Source organism: Cladophialophora immunda (assembly GCF_000835495.1).
Source record: "Cladophialophora immunda strain CBS 83496 unplaced genomic scaffold supercont1.3, whole genome shotgun sequence".
NCBI lineage: Eukaryota > Fungi > Ascomycota > Eurotiomycetes > Chaetothyriales > Herpotrichiellaceae > Cladophialophora > Cladophialophora immunda.
In genome coordinates, this window is record NW_015622543.1 from 865615 (window position 1) to 883045 (window position 17431).

General features: G+C 53.2%; 6 protein-coding genes across 8 annotated transcripts; 4 read left to right on the top strand and 2 right to left on the bottom strand.

Moving 5' to 3' along the window:
* The first annotated feature begins 1699 nt into the window (after nucleotides 1-1699).
* On the top strand, nucleotides 1700-3330 carry PV07_04879 (uncharacterized protein). Its single transcript, XM_016391727.1, has 5 exons — nucleotides 1700-1976; nucleotides 2042-2100; nucleotides 2193-2259; nucleotides 2328-2784; nucleotides 2878-3330. The coding sequence occupies exons 1-5, from the start codon at nucleotides 1955-1957 to the stop codon at nucleotides 2912-2914; spliced, it is 642 nt and encodes a 213-aa protein (XP_016249246.1). The 5' UTR covers nucleotides 1700-1954; the 3' UTR covers nucleotides 2915-3330.
* A 392-nt stretch (nucleotides 3331-3722) lies between these two features.
* Nucleotides 3723-8212, bottom strand: PV07_04880 (uncharacterized protein). Its single transcript, XM_016391728.1, has one exon. The coding sequence runs from the start codon at nucleotides 7225-7227 to the stop codon at nucleotides 4018-4020; it is 3210 nt and encodes a 1069-aa protein (XP_016249247.1). The 5' UTR covers nucleotides 7228-8212; the 3' UTR covers nucleotides 3723-4017.
* PV07_04881 lies at nucleotides 8156-9995 on the top strand. 3 transcript variants are annotated; one of them, XM_016391729.1, is made up of 3 exons: nucleotides 8156-8508; nucleotides 8778-8824; nucleotides 8886-9995. In XM_016391729.1, exons 1-3 carry the CDS (start codon nucleotides 8454-8456, stop codon nucleotides 9816-9818), a joined length of 1035 nt encoding a protein of 344 aa, XP_016249248.1. In that variant the 5' UTR covers nucleotides 8156-8453; the 3' UTR covers nucleotides 9819-9995. The 3 variants fall into 3 exon arrangements, with proteins under 3 accessions (XP_016249248.1, XP_016249249.1, XP_016249250.1); XM_016391731.1 differs by having other exon boundaries at nucleotides 8506-8723; XM_016391730.1 differs by having other exon boundaries at nucleotides 8156-8824.
* On the bottom strand, nucleotides 9868-10957 carry PV07_04882 (uncharacterized protein). The gene is made up of 3 exons (XM_016391732.1): nucleotides 10794-10957; nucleotides 10538-10727; nucleotides 9868-10448 (listed from the first exon to the last, which is right to left on the bottom strand). Exons 1-3 carry the CDS (start codon nucleotides 10839-10841, stop codon nucleotides 9982-9984), a joined length of 705 nt encoding a protein of 234 aa, XP_016249251.1. The 5' UTR covers nucleotides 10842-10957; the 3' UTR covers nucleotides 9868-9981.
* A 138-nt stretch (nucleotides 10958-11095) lies between these two features.
* On the top strand, nucleotides 11096-13717 carry PV07_04883 (uncharacterized protein). Its single transcript, XM_016391733.1, has one exon. It carries the CDS (start codon nucleotides 11350-11352, stop codon nucleotides 13618-13620), a length of 2271 nt encoding a protein of 756 aa, XP_016249252.1. The 5' UTR covers nucleotides 11096-11349; the 3' UTR covers nucleotides 13621-13717.
* Nucleotides 13718-15286: 1569 nt separating this feature from the next.
* Nucleotides 15287-17363, top strand: PV07_04884 (uncharacterized protein; the record flags this gene model as incomplete). The annotated part of the gene is made up of 5 exons (XM_016391734.1): nucleotides 15287-15450; nucleotides 15500-15629; nucleotides 15686-16299; nucleotides 16357-16728; nucleotides 16788-17363. The coding sequence occupies 5 exons, from the start codon at nucleotides 15287-15289 to the stop codon at nucleotides 17230-17232; spliced, it is 1725 nt and encodes a 574-aa protein (XP_016249253.1). The 3' UTR covers nucleotides 17233-17363.
* Nucleotides 17364-17431: the final 68 nt, after the last annotated feature.

Genomic DNA, 17431 nt, shown 5'->3' on the forward strand with positions numbered 1-17431 from the left:
TTGCTATTTGAGACTACAGACCATCATGGGCAACGCTTACTCTTGGATCCGAGCGATTGCTTGGGCGAAGGAGCACTGGTACCACGCTGCAGTCACCGCCAGTATCATGGGTTCCACAGGCTCCTTCGCCGCCGGGATGGCGTGCGGCATCTTTCGCAAATGCGACAGTGACCCTTGCGGCACGCCCGTAAAGACAAGTATTTTCGATAAACCGGCGTGCAACTACTGGGAACATGGTGGAGACAACATGATCCCTATGAAGAGGAGGGATGGGGGAGGGTCGCCGCTGGGTACCACGGTCACTGTGATAAATGGCATGAAGGGCTGGGGTCGGCTGAGCCAAGGGGGCCATGACCATGACGAGGTCCCGGGAGTCACCATCTACAACAGCAACAACGTCGACCAAGGGGGAGCGTTGGATCTGTTTGGCGAGGAGGAACTCAGCGGCACCATCCCTGGCAACACCTTGCCAGACTGGATATACATCACCAACGCCGGTGGCGCGCCCATTTGCATCGCAGGCGTCCGCCTCACAGCTCCTGATGGATCCGAAATCACCATGACGGGCAACTTGGGGCGCATCTGTGGTGCAGATCACTACGAGTCTGCGTTGACGGTCCTCCCCAACGCCGAAGGGAAATCGGCGTCCTGCGTATGGATCGACCGGCATGGGTCGAACGGCCTGCGACTCCCGGGCCTCAGCTTCAACCTGCAGAACGACGACGAGGACCTGGAGTTCTACAACATCACATCGGTCGAGGACCTGTGTCGGGCTCCTTTTATAATGTTGCAGGAAGACCAACCTCGTCTATCAAGGAGGCAGCTGGTTGTGCCCAACGTCTCCCGCAATGACAGCAGCACCCCGGCCAACCTCGACTTCAACTCGGCGCTGGTCAAAAGCAACTTGGACCTCTCTAGTGCGGTGCAAATGTGCCAGGGCAGTTCCACCAAGGGACCGCATTTTGTGAGTCTCTCCGAGGGGATTTATTGCGACATGTCCACGCGAGAGCTTTATCCTGTGTGCAACTCTGGGGCTGGTCGCAGCGGGGAGATCTGCTTCGACTCGGATCTCGACGAGCTCGTGGAAAGGGATGGAGGAGAAGACGATCCCTTTTCGCGGAGAAGGCTTGTTCGACGCGCTCAAGGGAGTCAGAGTCCTCGGCGGGTGAGGGTCCTGAAGAAGTTCCAGTATGTCGATACGTGGAATTAATAAGACAGGGGCATCAAGGGGGACTTTCAGTTGCTTACTTATGCTGAATCTTTTTATACACACGCGAGGGACGCGGTGATATATTGGTTGATCATCATGGCTAACCAGATTAGCTCTCACATTTGTCTGCGAACTACGGAGTTTCTCAGTTGCGTATAGGGCTTAGGTATCTCAGGGGGCGCCACCGGGGGAGCTGCCTTAGCCCGACACCCACCGAGTAGGGGAGCTAGGCATCGAGGTACTCGGAGCTAGGGGCGCTTCATTGGCGGCTTTAGGTGGTTGATGCCCCAGTTAGCGAGTTACTTGCAGGGTCTCTGGCGCTGACAGCTGCTAAGGAGCCTAACGAAGCTTAACTGGAAACTCTGTGGCGCCCACGGTGGCTTTCTCATCCGCCGCCCCCGCCAATCACAGCCTGCGCCTGCACATGCGCGTCGCTGGTCCCTTTGGCCCAAAAAAGATTCTTGAACAGCCTGGCATCATATTGCGCATCTTCAACCATCTTACACACCCGAGTTCGCCGTTGTCCCTCCTTTACCACTCGTCTCGCGATCTCGCTCCCGGTTCCTTTCGACAGCTTCTATTCTCCAGATCGAATTGTTGTCGTCAACTTTCCTGCGGCGTTCCCGCGCCTTGTCGGACAGCAACCCCCTTCGATCTGCCTGGTTGATTTTGGTCTCGTCGTCGGAATTCGTCCCCCATCCGCGCAGTGCCCAGCTGCTCATCGCCTAGTGACACTCGCCCACCATGAATCTTTTCAGGTTACTCGGTATGCGGACCCTGACTGGTCTAGAGAGAGTTGGCATGGTGCTAATTGAACTCTTCCCTGCGCAGCGGACCTGTCGCATCTGGTCTCAATCTTCATCCTCCTTCACAAGATGAAGGTCTCGAATGTATGTCGAAGAACTTCCTTAACACAACGACACAATGTCACCGAGAGGGTAGAAACCACATTGCTGACCATCTGTCCGCGCGGTTGAAACAGTCATGTTCAGGCATCTCCTTCAAAACCCAGGCCTTATATTTTCTCGTCTACGTGACGAGATACCTTGGTTCGTCCGACCCCAGAGCTTCAATGGCGCGAAACCCTCTGCTCTAACACTGCCATTGGGTTTCGCAGATCTCTTCTGGACCTTTACCGACAGCGCTTGGAACACCATCTTCAAGCTGATCTTCCTCTCCTCCTCCCTCTATACTCTCTACGTAATGTTAAACGACTACAAGCCGACCCACGATCCGAATCTCGACACATTCCGCGTTTCCTATCTGACCGGAGGCTCTGCGGTCCTGGCCTTGCTTTTCCCTTACCGCTATACTCTCCCCGAAGTGTTGTGGGCGTTCTCCATCTGGCTTGAGAGTGTCGCGATTCTGCCACAATTGTTCATGCTCCAAAGGACGGGCGAGGCCGAGACAATCACCACGCACTATCTGTTTGCATTGGGGATATACCGTGCCCTATACATTCCGAATTGGATCTATCGGTGGTTTGCAGAGGGACATTTTGATCCAATTGCCGTGGTCGCCGGTGTGATACAGACTGTCCTGTATTCCGACTTCTTCTGGGTTTATTATACCAAGTGAGTTTCGACATTTCTTGCGCTGACAACCTTGGAAGTGGAAGGCGACTCAAGATTTTATGAGAGCTGAAGCTGACTTGTTTGTGATTCTAGGGTTCTCAAAGGGAAGAGCTTCAAGTTGCCCGTTTAAAGGCCGTGCTCGTATGAGTAATTTGGGCGTACCCGATCCGCCCCGGGACGAAACATGCTCCTTTTCCCCTGGCGCACCGAGTGGACGTGCATTCGAGAGCAAGACCAGGCGTTTGGAGGCGCCCGGGATAGAAAAAGAAGGGCAGCTTTGACAATGAAAACCTTGTATACTTTGAATCTGCCTTGCGGAAGGACATTTTATCACCTCAGCCAGAGGGCCCTTTTCATCTTGAAGCTGGTGCCTGGGCCCAAAAAGCCATGAACCGCAATGTCGACCATTTGCTGAGCCCTCGATGAATTTCACGTGGTTGCCAACGCAAAAAAACCATGGGACTGAGATTCGAAACTGGGTCGCGACCGTGGGGTTCTAGAGAGAAGCAGGCTGGACAAAGGGCTTGGTGGGGGGGGGGGAGCCCTTGAATCGCATCAAAGCATGAGGCACAAAGCACACTGGGGAAGTGGGAGTTAAATGTGCACTGTGTGCCAGGACGGCGAAGATGCGTCGAGATGATAGGTACCTACATAGGTAGCTCCAGCTGTGTAGAGCAATGCTCGTGGTCGCGGCTCGCCGGTCCCGTACAGGCGACAGTTACGTATGCATACTCTCTAGGTAGAGTGTGTATGTACCTCATACGGATATTATTTACTCCGTACAAGTCTTCGGATCCCTCAGGGGCTGATGCTCCGCTTGTTTCTTGCCTGGGTTGAGAACACTCCCGACTGCTGACTGGTCCAAGAAATCCTTGAGCGGGACGAATAAGCGTGCTCTACGCGATGTCATCTAACCTGGACGGACGGATGTACAATAGGTATATACTTGGTATTCGGCGCTGACTGGTAGGGATAACCAACCGATTACATGGAATAGAATAGATGTATTGATCGACTGCAAGAAAATCTATCCCGTCGAGGGCGTCCGAATGCTGGTGGTTCGCTCGATGTGAGTAAATAAAAAAAAAAGATCTGTATGTAGATGTGTGGAGAGGAGCAAACAAATATGCTGGTCGATATCAAAAGATTTCGCCTTCTTTGGATTCGTTTCCCTGTCCAATACATGCGCAGGTGTATTTTGATCCTTACGCACGTTGTCGGCCTCCAGCCAAATCAACTCTCTCCCCAGTTGTGTTTGGTTCCCAACACCGCCAATAGCACCACCAGTGCGCATACCACAACACCAACGGCGCTCATCCATCGATTCAGATTCCTCCACCACCGTGCGTTTTGGAATTTGAGCTCCGCCACACCCGCGGCGTGCCGTTCATAGCGAAGTCTGGCCAAGATGTCCATGGATTCCCACTCCTGCTCTGCTTGCGAACACTCGGAACTAAACCGTTGGGATAGTGAATAACGCAACGATTGCGCTCGGGGCTGCGACTGCTGTTGAGGGTGTGATTGACGTTGTCTTTGACGCTGCTCTTGGACGACTTGCTTCTCAATGTCCCCAAAGCTCGCAGGCCTAGTGGGAAGGGGCAGAAAGGCACCCACGAACCATGCCGCAGGCATGAGGAAGCCCGCGGTGAAGCAAATTACCTGGACAGAGCGGAGGTCAATGTGCAGCGGGGACTGAGTCTGCCCACCCGTGACGAGGTCAGGCACGCCCGTCATCCAGCGGGACTTCGCGTTGAATGGAAACCCAAAGCCGCGAGAGACGGACGAGCCCGTACCCAAGCGGGCGTCGTGATGAAGGTGTGGAGATGACGACCAACGATGCCAGGAGCGACGAAATATGTTTCCACTGCCGCCGCTTGCTCGAGGGTGGTGTATCACAGACTGGTTATTTTGCGAGTCGGATTGGGAGCCGCTGACACTATAGGTATAGCTGTGATGACGGATCATGTAGCTTGATCCTGGCCCATCTCCAAGTGGCTGTTCATGGATTTCGACGACCCCGGCCCAATGAGACCGAGGGTCTGCAGGGTGCAACGGCAAGGAAACTGAGCGAGAGTGAGTATTTGGATAGGACTGTGTTTGGGGATAAGATTGTCGTCGGACAGTTGAGGCTCGAGCTGCTGGTGGAGCGCGCACCGGGTTTGAGACCAGCGGTCCAACACCAGGTAGAAGATGGGATTTCCGGGCTTCGAGCTTTGGTCGTTTCCTAGGTCGGAAAGGGCCGCCAACGCCATCCATCATTCCCTGGTGGATATTGCGCAAGCTGGTATTACTTGACTTGGACGTCGCAGGCCGCGAGGGCGGCTCTAGATGTACCGGAATTGGTGCTTGGGCTGCCGCTCTCTCCCTCAAATTGACATATGAACCGCTGGAATAAAGATACTGAAAAGAGTCCCTGTAAAATCCCGAATAATACCTCCGGGCCCACGTTGGAACAGGGATTACGCTCGTAATGCTACCAGAAGAACCTGGTCGCAAGGAATTGGAAAAGGATTTGTTGTGTCGTGACTTCGTAAAAGAATTCATGGAATTAAGTCGCGCAATGGACTGTTGGGACGAGTTATTCGAAGAGGAGTGAATAAAGCCGCTGCTCCGGCTTGGGCGAAGAGGTGGTGATCTGTACGCATATTCTGTCGACGGCAGTGCCGAGACCTCGTCCGTGGCCTCGTTGTGGTGAGGGTCCAGTTCTTCATGGCTGTATTCGGTTTGCCAGTCAGAGTCGCACTGGGGCTCGGTTTGTGGTTCACTGTCCGGGATGAGTCGAATCTGCGTCAGATTTGCACCTTCGTTGATGATGTAGGTGGATGCCGGCGCCAATTCTTCAGATTTGAGATATTGGTCAAGATCATCGGGTATGGAAGACGCTTCACTGGCCGGCCTTGTTCGCATCCATGAGCCTTCAGAAGGGACCGCTGATAACCGTGGTGAGAATTTCGCCATGGATCCCTCCGTGGACATGGATCTGGAATTACGTTTGGGCACTGCGAGTCCGACATGTTGGCTTAAAGCAGGAGCTCGAACAATTGGGTATTGAATCCGTGGCGGACTGGAGCTCAGAGCGGCTTGAAGACTGGCATGGGTATCGGAGACAGAACCGCTATCGGACATCGGGTCGTCTCTCGCCAAAACGCGAACCACTGGGCTAGACTCGTCGATAGATTCGTTCGTCTGTTGGATGCTCTGTGGCGCGGAAGAGGGTAGTCCAGGGTCCACAAGAGAACTCGCACTTGCAGCAGCAGACGATGGGATGTACCGATGAACGGGAGGGCTAGAGGCCAGGGGGTTCCTTGCTCCAGCTCGTTCGGCGAATGACTTCCCTCCCCCAGACTCAGACCTTTTCCTTTTCCTCGAAGAGCTTGACGACGATCGGGAAAGTGTAGAAGACTTGGAAAAATCAGGTCGAGCGGTGGACGGCGATGACAGCCCGAATTTAACCACATTTGGACTTGACGACTGGTCGCTGCTTTGGAATTGTTCGGTACTAGAGGTGTGCACAAGGCGGACAACATTGGGACTGGAGGATTGGTCGCTGCTTTGAAACTGCTCCGTACTGGAGGAGTGGGCAAGACGCACCACGTTGGGGCTGGACGACTGGTCGGTGCTTCGATATTGTCTGGGGCTTGATGTGGGCGCAAGCCGAACAACATTGGGGCTCGATGAACCATCCTTGTCAGACTCCGTGCTTGATGCCTCTTCGAACGCCTCAAGCAGTGGACTCTTCGATTCTCGGAACGATGGCAGTCTCGGACTTGAGGTTACCGCGAGTACTTTGTAGTTTGGGGTTGAAGTTGCAGCTGCAGTAACCTTCTCTGGGATCGACGTGAAGGAGGAACGCGACGAAATCCGTTTAAGAGTGTGAGATCCAGAGGGCAAAGAGGGTAGCAGTGCCAAATCATCGGCGGTGATCTTTTGCAGAGACTCCCAAGCGTATGCGCCCGATAAGCTTTCACTAGAGCTGATACTTCTTAATCGTGACGAACTGGCCGTGCTCGGGCGGAGCGCTGGTGAAGTAGCGGTAGAAGGGCGGGACGCTTCTTCGGCTTGAGATTCATACAGGTCTCTTAAAGCTTTGACCGACCGCTTGAGCCTGACGGTAGGCTTCGACCCTCCGCCTCGCAAGCTCCGGGAAGCATCGCTGCTTCTACCTGATTCACTCTCATAGAGCAACCCAGAAGTATCGGCGAGTTGGCTTGGACCGAAGCTCTTCTTCTTGCGGATCGTGCTAGGGAGGAGGACATGGGCGGGTTTCGTGGGAAACGGAGTGGTATTGTATATGTTCAAAGTCCCTTGGTCTGAACTTGGCTCTTGACCCAGACGAGGTGAAAGCTCATTTGTCTCCGAAGATGTTCGTTCTTGTAGCGGTGTGCGTTTGGGAGCAGTCCGCTTCGGCGATCTCAGCTTAACCGACGAAGGGGACGAGGACATAATTATCTCATCGTCGCAACCGTCAGCCGGTGATGCATTCGGTGACTCTCGACTTCGATAGAGATTCCCGAGGGTGCTTGGTCAGAGGATTTGGCAAGGTAACGAACGACTAGAGGTGAGGTGTGCGAAGACGAAAGGAACGTCGAGTGGGCGCTCAATGTGCAGGGCAGAGTATTATTGAAGTCTCAATGCCAGCGTCATGGCAGTACTGTCGGAGATATTCTGCACTCAAAGTACTGGTAGCTCGGGTTAGGTTGACGATCAAGCGGAGCTGCATATGCATGCTTCAGGGCGAGTTAAATTGAGATCTGATCGGCCGCGGGCGTGGCGTAGTGTAATCGAGCGTCTGATGTCTGAGAGGTCGTCTGGTATGTGCAGAGCGGTGTGTGTATGTACATAGGAAAAGAATGTTGGATGTTTGTGCTGTCTCCGGTTCAGCTTGGTGCAGTTGGAGAGTCGCAGTGTGGTTTTGGATGACTGTTGGCCAACACCCCAACGCAGCTGGGACTCGAGCCACCCGCCTTGCGATTATTCGGGATCAGGGGAGGAAGCGACCTTGAGATCCCTGTTTCCTTCTCTTTTGGAGGCTTGAGCCCATGTAAAATTGGAGTGGCTGCTAGGCGTATGCCAGGACGGAGGAATATTGCGCAAGGACCACGCTCACAGGACTCGCCCATCGATTGCTTCTGTGTCAAGGAGCGCCTCGGGTAATGGTGAGAAGGTCGCGTCTCACGCTTTCTCCATCTTGGTCGCGTGGCAGACTGCCACTATCGAAAATCCCCGATTGGATCAGAGGGTGTCGCGAAATTAACGCGACAATCTGGCTGCGACAGGGGGAGGGAAGAAGCGTTGTGGCGCTGCCTGCAGGACGCATACTGCGCAATTCCAATTTTCGGGTTGGAATTCTGGGGGACCTGAAGTCAATAGTGCTGTCGCTCAGTCCACAAGGAGGATTTTGGCTTCTGGAACAGCGGAAAAAGATTGCTGGCGGTGGCAGCAACAGTGGCATTGGTGGCATCGACTGCGAGGGCACTCACCGACTCTTGTGCGTCTGATCTCATCGTCGCCCCTCGACAACGCCACCATTTCTGCTTTGGGGAAGTCGAACAGCCCCCCCTTTATCCCAAAGTCCACTTCAACCTCACCGCACCGTCTGCCAACATCCTTTACCACCCATTATTGGAACTTAACCACTTGCCAGCTGGCAGCCCGCGCCCACCATCGCCATGGCTCCCGCCGACTTCTTCCTCAAACTGAGAAACACCTATTTTGGCCATGCAGGTGCGTTGGACGCTTCATTGGTTCGCAGCTGGCGACGAGTCGGCTCCCCTGAAACTAGTTCTCCCACAGACCTTCAGTGTCTCTGAATGAATGGGTTGTCAATCTAAAAAAATTCTCCTCCCGAATCCACCACTGATCAACCCATGATCCCAATCGTCGCGTTGTTCATGGATCTCTTGTCTTGACCCCGACTGATGCGGTTACATATCGATAATGTCGTGACCGACCCTGATGGCTGGTGCTGGTTGCTGATCCCAATGACGAAACAGACAAGGACAAGCCTGTCATCTCATCTACCACGGCGGCCATTCTATCGGTATGCCAAATGGTGGTCTGTACAATGGCGACGCTTGAATGGCTGATCAATCCCCCACCAGGTCGCTTGCACGCTTATCTACGTCGTCCCTTTCTACCTGTCATCGTCAACCCGACCATCGCCGACACTAAACCGCGATGCTCCGAGCGTTATTCGTGCACGCATTCGAACCGTCACGTTGGCCTGCGTCATTGGTAGCGCTGGCACTCTATATCTGCTCATCGCAACGGCGAAGCTCTCTCTAACCGATGCCTTGCATATGCTGGGTTGTTGGCCAGTTCGACCATGGGATCTGTTCAGATCCTTCACCCTGACATTCCTGTTGTACGTCGGGCCACTCTTTGAGAAGATATTTGTCGAAGGAGAGTTCGACGACTTGCGCCATCGTGGTGTTGCTGCGATTAGCGAAAGTCTCAGCAGTTGGCAAGGCTACAGGAACTACGTCGCGGGCCCAATCACCGAGGAAGTTGTTTTTCGCTCAGTTCTAATTCCAATCCACCTCCTCGCCAAAATCTCCCCGGGCAAGATCGTCTTCCTGACACCTCTCTATTTCGGCATCGCGCATATCCACCACTTCTATGAGTTTCACTTGACGCACCCTCACGTCTCACTCGTGCCGGTTTTCTTGAGGTCGCTACTCCAGTTCACCTACACTACGCTTTTTGGGTGGTTCGCGGCCTTTATCTACATACGCACGAGCTCGCTCTATGCCTGCATCATCATTCATTCATTCTGCAACTGGGTCGGTCTTCCCCGTTTTTGGGGCCGCGTGAGAAGACCGGAGTACTACCCTATTTCCCCTGTTGTCATCCGCGGCAAAGACGATACGGACCTCGTCCAGGCTTCGACAGAGGGCAAAACACTGCGGTTACGGTGGACGGTGGCGTATTACCTGCTTCTAGCGGCGGGTGCATATGGCTTTTATCGAGGACTTTGGCCGTTGACGGCATCAGAGGCGGCTTTGGCCGAGTTTGCGCGCGATAAACGTAGATAGACAAGTTTTTCTAGACGCGTTCATGTGGAATTCTGCAGGGCAATGAGCCAAGCCCATGACTTTCCGAGTTGCAATCACAGAAAGAGGCGTTCTCTTAACATTGATGGACCTGAATTTCACAAATCAACTAATGTTGAACGAATCAACCTTCGTTGAGTACTACTTATCTAGTCTTCAGGCGCGAGGCAGATGCCTTTCTGTCCTTCCTCTCTTTCCTCCTTTGTTCCCATCTCCCCCAGCCAGCGTCCTGGATATCTTCTGTGACGATCAAATCTCTCACCCTCAACCTTCTGCAGATCCAACTCTCCAAAGCCCAATCCAGCCACCCAAAATGCCGCAAATAGGAGGTGAATAGAAACCAGATGATCGCAAAGACTGCACCAGCCGCAACCCCGACCCAAACTTGCTTTGGCGTGTGGTAGTTTAGATAAACGCGGCTGGCAGCAACAGCTCCAGCCCCCATGCATGCGACGAAAGACAAAAAGAGTCGCTCGGTAAAGGTGGTAGGTGAATAGCTTGCTGAAGGATCGGGGACGTGGCGGAAGATTAAGAATAGGCTAAATGAGATGGCGAAAAAGGCCACAAATTGAGAGTGCGACGAGGGCATGCCATAGCCTTTGCCCGTCATTTCTGTCCATCCCACAAAGATCAATCACACACGAACCCTGAGAGCCTGCAACAACAATGGAGTCCGTAGTAGAGAGAAAGGAACGACGTACGTTTGGGGCGTTCTTCCCGGATCAACCGTTTCAATCCAAAATTCACCACTTCACACGCCATTTGGCCGGCGAACATGAGGAATATCTCAGCTTCGCGCGATGCCCATATTAGAGTCACGTAGACCACGCACAGCCCTTGTGGCACCAGAGCTAGCCACGCTGACGCATAGGATATGGGGTCACCGGGAGTCTGGGGCTTGTTAGCTGTGCCACAGTACCAGTCACCTTTTCGTGCGGACAAAAAGAATTGACCTACATAGCGGACGTGGGTGAGCGATAAAGAAGCGAGGGGCCGGTCGTCCATCCTTGATTGACAGCTAGGTATCTATCAAAGGTGGAGAATAGATGACTCCAAACAGCTTGAATGATGAAAAGGGCATCAGAGAAGTCAACAAGGAGATGAGAGACACGAGAAACGAGGCTGAACGAAGTGTGGCGAGGCAGAAGCCACCACGCCACCAAAAAACCGCCCCTGTTGAGTGCCTGCACGCCTGGGGCCTCGACGATGCCTCTCCTTCAATCAGAATCCGCCTTATCTTTTTTTCTCTGCGCCTGGTGCGTCATTGTTTGGTTGTTTGTATGCATGAATGAGTCGAGACCCTTTGCCGAGGACCAGAATTCATAATGCGTCCTTTGTAACTCGCTGCTCTCCTTCTCTTCTACAAAGACCTTTCAAAAGGCCTTGTGTCTAAATTGGCCTTTTGGGGCGTATCTCATGGCTCTCTGATAAATAGCCCATCTTTTCTCTCGGTTCCCTCCACCGACCCTCGTTCCCCGCATTCTCACCATCCTCGCACTCTACATGTAAAAAGATGGAAGATAACGAATATGCTCCAGAAGATGAAAGAACTAGTGAACTCTCGACCATCGCCGCCATTTACCCTGAACTCGTGGTTGACGATCAAGACCCGTATACTGCCACCCTCGATCTCGCCGTGACGCCCGTGCAACCTCTGCGGATTCTCTTCAAAGCCTCGGCGGACAGTGCGCCACCCATTCTCCCCACGCCACCTACCTCTCCTGAACAAAGTCAGAATGACAGCGATGCGAAGCCTGAGTTGCAACATCCTGTCCTCCCCCTCGATGCCCACGACCTGTCTCATTTGCCCTCGCTGTCGCTCCGAATCTCGTTACCGGCGGGCTATCCAGCTACCAAACCCCCAGTGATCTCGGTGTCTGTCACACCTCAATGGCTGCCCCGAACCGTCCTGAGGCGGCTCAGGGATGACTGTGCTAGACTGTGGGAAGAGCTGGGAAAAGACCAGGTTGTCTATGCATATATAGATCATGTCCAGCAAGAGGCGGAACAAGCGTTCGGCCTCGCGGGCGAACCAGACGTTCAATTGTCTAGCGATCTCAAATTGGCATTGCTCGATTTCGACCTCAAGACCAAGCGCGAACTCTTTGAGAGAGAGACATTCGATTGCGGTGTTTGTCTAGAGCCGAAAAAAGGGATACACTGCCACCGGCTCATGTTGTGTGGTCACGTCTTTTGCATCGCATGCTTGCAGGAATTCTACAAAAGTTGCATAACAGAGGGAGACGTTGATAATGTCAGATGTCTGGAATCGAGTTGCGGCAAAGATGAGCCTGTACAGGTGGGCGCGAATGGCAGACCTCTGAAGAGGCGGAAACAAGATCGGACACTCAACCCTAGCGAACTGTTGCAAATCCCGATTGAGCAAGAACTCGTCCAGCGGTACGTGCGGCTCAAGCGAAAGAAGCGACTCGAATCAGACAAGAACACTATCTATTGTCCCCGACAATGGTGTCAGGGAGCCGCCAAGTCCAAAAAGCATCCCAAACCCCTTGATCCAATGAACGACATCGAGGAAACCTCCGACTCAGAGGAAGAAGAACAGCCAGAGTCGGGATCTGGGAAGAAGAATAAGAAAGAACTCGACCCAGAAGATCTCCCCATGGCCGAGCGCCTAGCTGTGTGCGAAGACTGTGATTTTGCATTCTGCAGCGTCTGCCAGAAAGGATGGCACGGTGAACTTGTGAGATGCAGTCCTCGACGACAAAAGGAGCTAAACGAGGAGGAAGCAGCATCTGAGGCGTATTTGAAGAAGTACTCCACACCTTGTCCAACGTGCAACGCACCCGCACAGAAGACTATGGGATGTAACCACATGATCTGCTTCAAGTGCAGAAGCCACTTCTGTTACCTGTGTTCGGCGTACCTTATGCCCGACAATCCTTACAGGCATTTCAACGATCTCAAGAGCAAATGCTATATGCGTCTGTGGGTGATGGAAGAAGGAGACGGTGAAGGCGTTGATGTGGACCGGTTGCACAATCCTGATCTTGCGGAATGGGACGAGATTGATGATGCAGACGAGGACTCTGACGACGAGGAGCTACCGCCTGAGAACTTTGCCGCCTTTCGAGGAGATCATGGACGGCCCTTTGCGGACGAAGAGGATACCGATGACGAGGAGCCGGCACCTGACCAACGACGCAACCGGCAGATGCACATCGAGATCGTAAATTTTGCGCGACCTGGAGCACAAAATCCTCAACGGATAGAGCTCCCCGAACGACCTCGAGCTCAAGCTCCTGCTGAACCACGTGTACCACCCCAACCACCGAACCCGCCTAGAGCCAGACCTCGGCGAAGAGGTGGTGGTCAGCAAGCCAACCGCCAACGTGCTATGGCGAACGAACCTGCGCGCGCAGGCCCGGATCGAGGGCAAGCTCGGGGTCGGGTTCGTCTTCCCGTCGCAATGCCAATTCAAGATGCACGGGTAGCTGAAGAGCGCCAGAATGGGCTCAACCGACAAAATGGGGGTATTGTACATGCTCTGCCGGACCGCGACGGCAATGAAAACGGTGATGCTGCGCCACCTCCAGCACAGTTTCCGCTTGCTGCTCCTGGTCAAGGAAACCATCCCGGCGCTGTGCTCGGCGCGCAAGCAGGCCCTATCCGTGCGATGGGTCTAGAAAGATTTTTACAGCTCGCACAGCAAGACCAGGAGGATGAGTGGGATTCGGACGAGTTGGACGAAGATGATTTTCAAGCCATGGAGCATGAGCATGAACCAAGGCGTAGAAGACAGGAGAGAGCCATGGGCTGGCGGTGACACTGCAGACCACATGAGCCAAGGGCTTCTTGGACTAGACGATATGCTTGTATATGAGCTTTGAACATCAAAATAAAGAGCAATATAACCTGTACATGAACCTCTCCACTGCATCCAGGTAGTGCGCAATCGCAAGGCTGACGAGGAAAGGATGGGTTCATCACACAGCCGACGGTGCTATAAGAACGGCGCCGGCATCTGGCAGAATTCATCTCCACAATGCCGTATTAACTTGACGAGACAGGCCGGAACGTTGGTTAGAAGATTCACTCACGTCATCGACCGACCTTTGCTTCAGTATGTTGCAAGAATAAGGAGATCTGCCGATGAAAATATGGTATCATCCTCATCACCATTGATTTCCCAGAGCTAAAGGAGAAGGGGGGAGTGGAGAAGGAGGCCCTCGTCCAGGCAGGGTTACCTCTCACGAGGCTGACTTCACGAGGCTACGGAAGTCGAAAAGGGGTGGATAAAACAGCGGAGTGTATGGGGCATTTGGCCGGCCAGCGCTAGTTTGTTCAAACTATGGATGAAATTGAATTTTCCTGCTGGGACTGTATCAAAATGTCCAAAGACAGCACTTTGGTCTTCGGAAAGGTATTTGAGTTGTGGTGACGCAGAAACAGTGTCAAGTAGATCATCCCTCTTTAGGGCAGTCGGTTTATTCCGTGGGATTCGTTAAAGGGGACAGAGACGAGGTCTCAAATGCCGGGGTATGGATTGGATGCACTAAGCTGCACAAATCAAATATCGACGGCGTGTTCGTGCCGTAGGAGGATCTCCGGCATGCTCGTCAATGCCTTCTCAAAGCACACTTGTATTCAACAGCCACTGCCTCTTATCCTCGTGGCCGAACCGTTGTGATCGCAATAGGAATCAAGATCCCGAGCTCTGGCGCCGAGCGGATAGAAGCGCATCGAAGATCGAGTCGAGACAACCTTTGAGTAGACACGTGGTATGGCTGGACTTTCCCCAATGATATGGGGGAGATGGGCAAGAGGGAATCAACTGACGCAATGATCACCTTGGTGCTGCCAACGGGATGCTAGCGGTGACGGTTGATGCTGGCCATGTCTCGTTGCTTGAATGAGACATGGCTCGATGGTCGAACAGAAGTCGAAGGAAGATGAGCGGGAGAGACCAGCGGTGATGTCACCCCCTTTCGCCAAGAGGCGCTAAACGCAATTGTGACGTCGATCTTTCGTATTGGTTCCAAAGCCTTGCCTGGCAATCGACCGCCGTCTGCTCTCGACAAGAAATCCTGAAATCCTTCCCCCAGTGGCCATGGGCGGCTGGCAATCCCCCATCCTCACATCCCCATACCTTACCGATCATGGATGGCCGACTGACCTCGCTCAAGCGAGAACCATCCCTATCCCTGTGCCTGTGGATCCACTCGCCGCGTGCCGAACTGTCACTTGGTAGCCGAAGTGGGCTCTCTACGTCGCCACTTTTCCATGGTAGGATTCCCATAGGCAGTCCCCAGGTTTCCTTTTGACCTCCCTTGGCATTGCAGGAATCCGCCCTTGCGCAATGATATCAGCGCCCGAGAGGCATTACCCAAGGTTGCCCGCTGTATAATAAACCCCCTTTCTTCCCCACTGCGGCCATCCTCGAGGCTTGTTGAACTCTCAAAGGTATTGCATCCTCACCACCACCGCTCAACATGAAGGGCATAGGCACCAAAGTGTACTTTGACAAGTACAACCCTAACTCGGAGAAGGGTCAGGATGTCAGGCGCTCTCTTGCTGGCCTTGACTACTCTCCCCTCCCTCGGGTCACTGGCCGCTCGTTGGCAATGGGCTGCCTGGTCTCCATGGGTGGCTTGATGTAAGTTACACCTACATGATGGCTGTGCATATGCTGATACAATATCCAGCTTTGGCTACGACACTGGCCAAATCTCGGGCTTTTTGGAGATGCCAGACTTCCTAAAGCGCTTTGCACAATCCCAAGGCGGGGGAAAATATAAGTTTAGCGATGTCAGGTCTGGACTCATAGTCGCAATGGTACGGACTAATTGCTCTCTGCCCTCATGCCAAAAAGCTTTACTAACATGTTTTAGCTATCCATTGGAACCCTTCTCGGAGCTTTGCTCGCTGCCCCATTGGCGGACAGGATTGGTCGTCGGTTCTCAATCAGCTTTTGGTCTATCATTGTCTCTGTCGGCTTCGTCATCCAAATTGCATCTGTCACTGCATGGTATCAAGTTATGATCGGTCGACTGGTAGCGGGTTTCGGAGTTGGGGCACTGTCAGTTCTTGTGCCCATGTTCCAAGCCGAAACTGCTCCGCCGTGGATCCGTGGCGCCCTCGTGTGCACCTACCAGCTTTTCATCACTCTCGGCATTTTCCTAGCGGCGTGTTTCAACTACGGGACTTATAAAGGCCAACAAAACAATTCAGCATCTTGGAGAATTGTTATTGGCCTCGGCTGGCTATGGACACTTATTCTGGGATTGGGCGTGCTTCTATTCGACGAAACTCCACGATATGCCTTCCGCAGAGGGAGGACTGAAGAGGCAAAGCAGACGCTTATGAGGGTCTACGGAGCTCCTGCCAACCATTACGCCATCTACACGCAAATGGAAGAGATCGAAAGCAAATTCCGTGCCGAAGACCAGACAAAAGGAAACCCTATCCATGAATTTGTAGTTATGCTCAGGGCACCGAGAATGGGGTAAGCAATAACCAGGGTGACAGTCATAGAAAGGATTTGGCTGACCCGTTGTTTTAGATATCGAATCGCGCTTGGTGTGATGCTACAGGCCTTCCAACAGCTTACGGGCGCCAATTTCTTCTTTTACTACGGCACTACGATTTTCAAGTCCGTCCAGATCAGCTCTTTCGTCACTCAAATGATCCTCAACGGCGTCAACTTCGGAGTTACATTCATTGGCCTCTACCTCGTTGAGCACTATGGACGAAGAAAGTCATTGATCGCCGGGAGCATGTGGATGTTTGTCTGTTTCATGATTTTTGCATCAGTCGGCCACTTCTCGCTGGACAACAAGGACCCATCCAAAACACCCAAGGCCGGCGTCGCAATGATCGTATTCGCGTGTCTGTTCATTCTGGGCTTTGCTACGACATGGGGCCCAATGGTTTGGTGAGAAAAGCTCCGCCCATTCCCGTCACTGTTGACAGCTGCTGACCATTGATTCTCAGGACCTTGATTGCCGAACTTTTCCCCTCACGGTACAGGGCCAAAGGGATGGCCATCGCAACCGCAAGCAACTGGACCTGGAATTTCCTTCTCGCTTTCTTCACCCCGTTCATCATCAGCGCGATCGATTTCCGGTATGGGTACGTGTTTGCTGGGTGCAATTTGGCTGCAGGGCTGCTTGTGTACTTTTTCGTCATTGAAGGCCAAGGCCGAACACTGGAGGAAATCGACACAATGTATATTGAACACGTGTCTCCCATGAAATCCTCCAAGTGGGAAGCACCCCCGGCGGCGGAGATGGCCCGGATCAGAAGGCAGGCTGGAACTGAGGTTGCCCCGTCAGATGATGTGGAATCCAGGGGCATTTACAGCGGAGAGACGGAGAGAGGCCTTGAGGGAGACAGGGACGCCGACAAGGCTAGGGATAGTCATGCCGAGAGGGTTTAGGTGTCGTGGTCTCACTATTGTGGAGATTTCACCTTGTTATTGTACGAGAAGTATAGCTTTTTGTGAGGAAAAGGGCGAGTCTTATAGTTTCGGGAGTGGGGAGTGAGCATTCCAAAGGCCATTTACTGTAGGGACATGACTTTCTGTCTGCCTTTGTGGGAAGACGAGGTTTGGTCTCCAAGTTCGGCGTCTTCTGAGC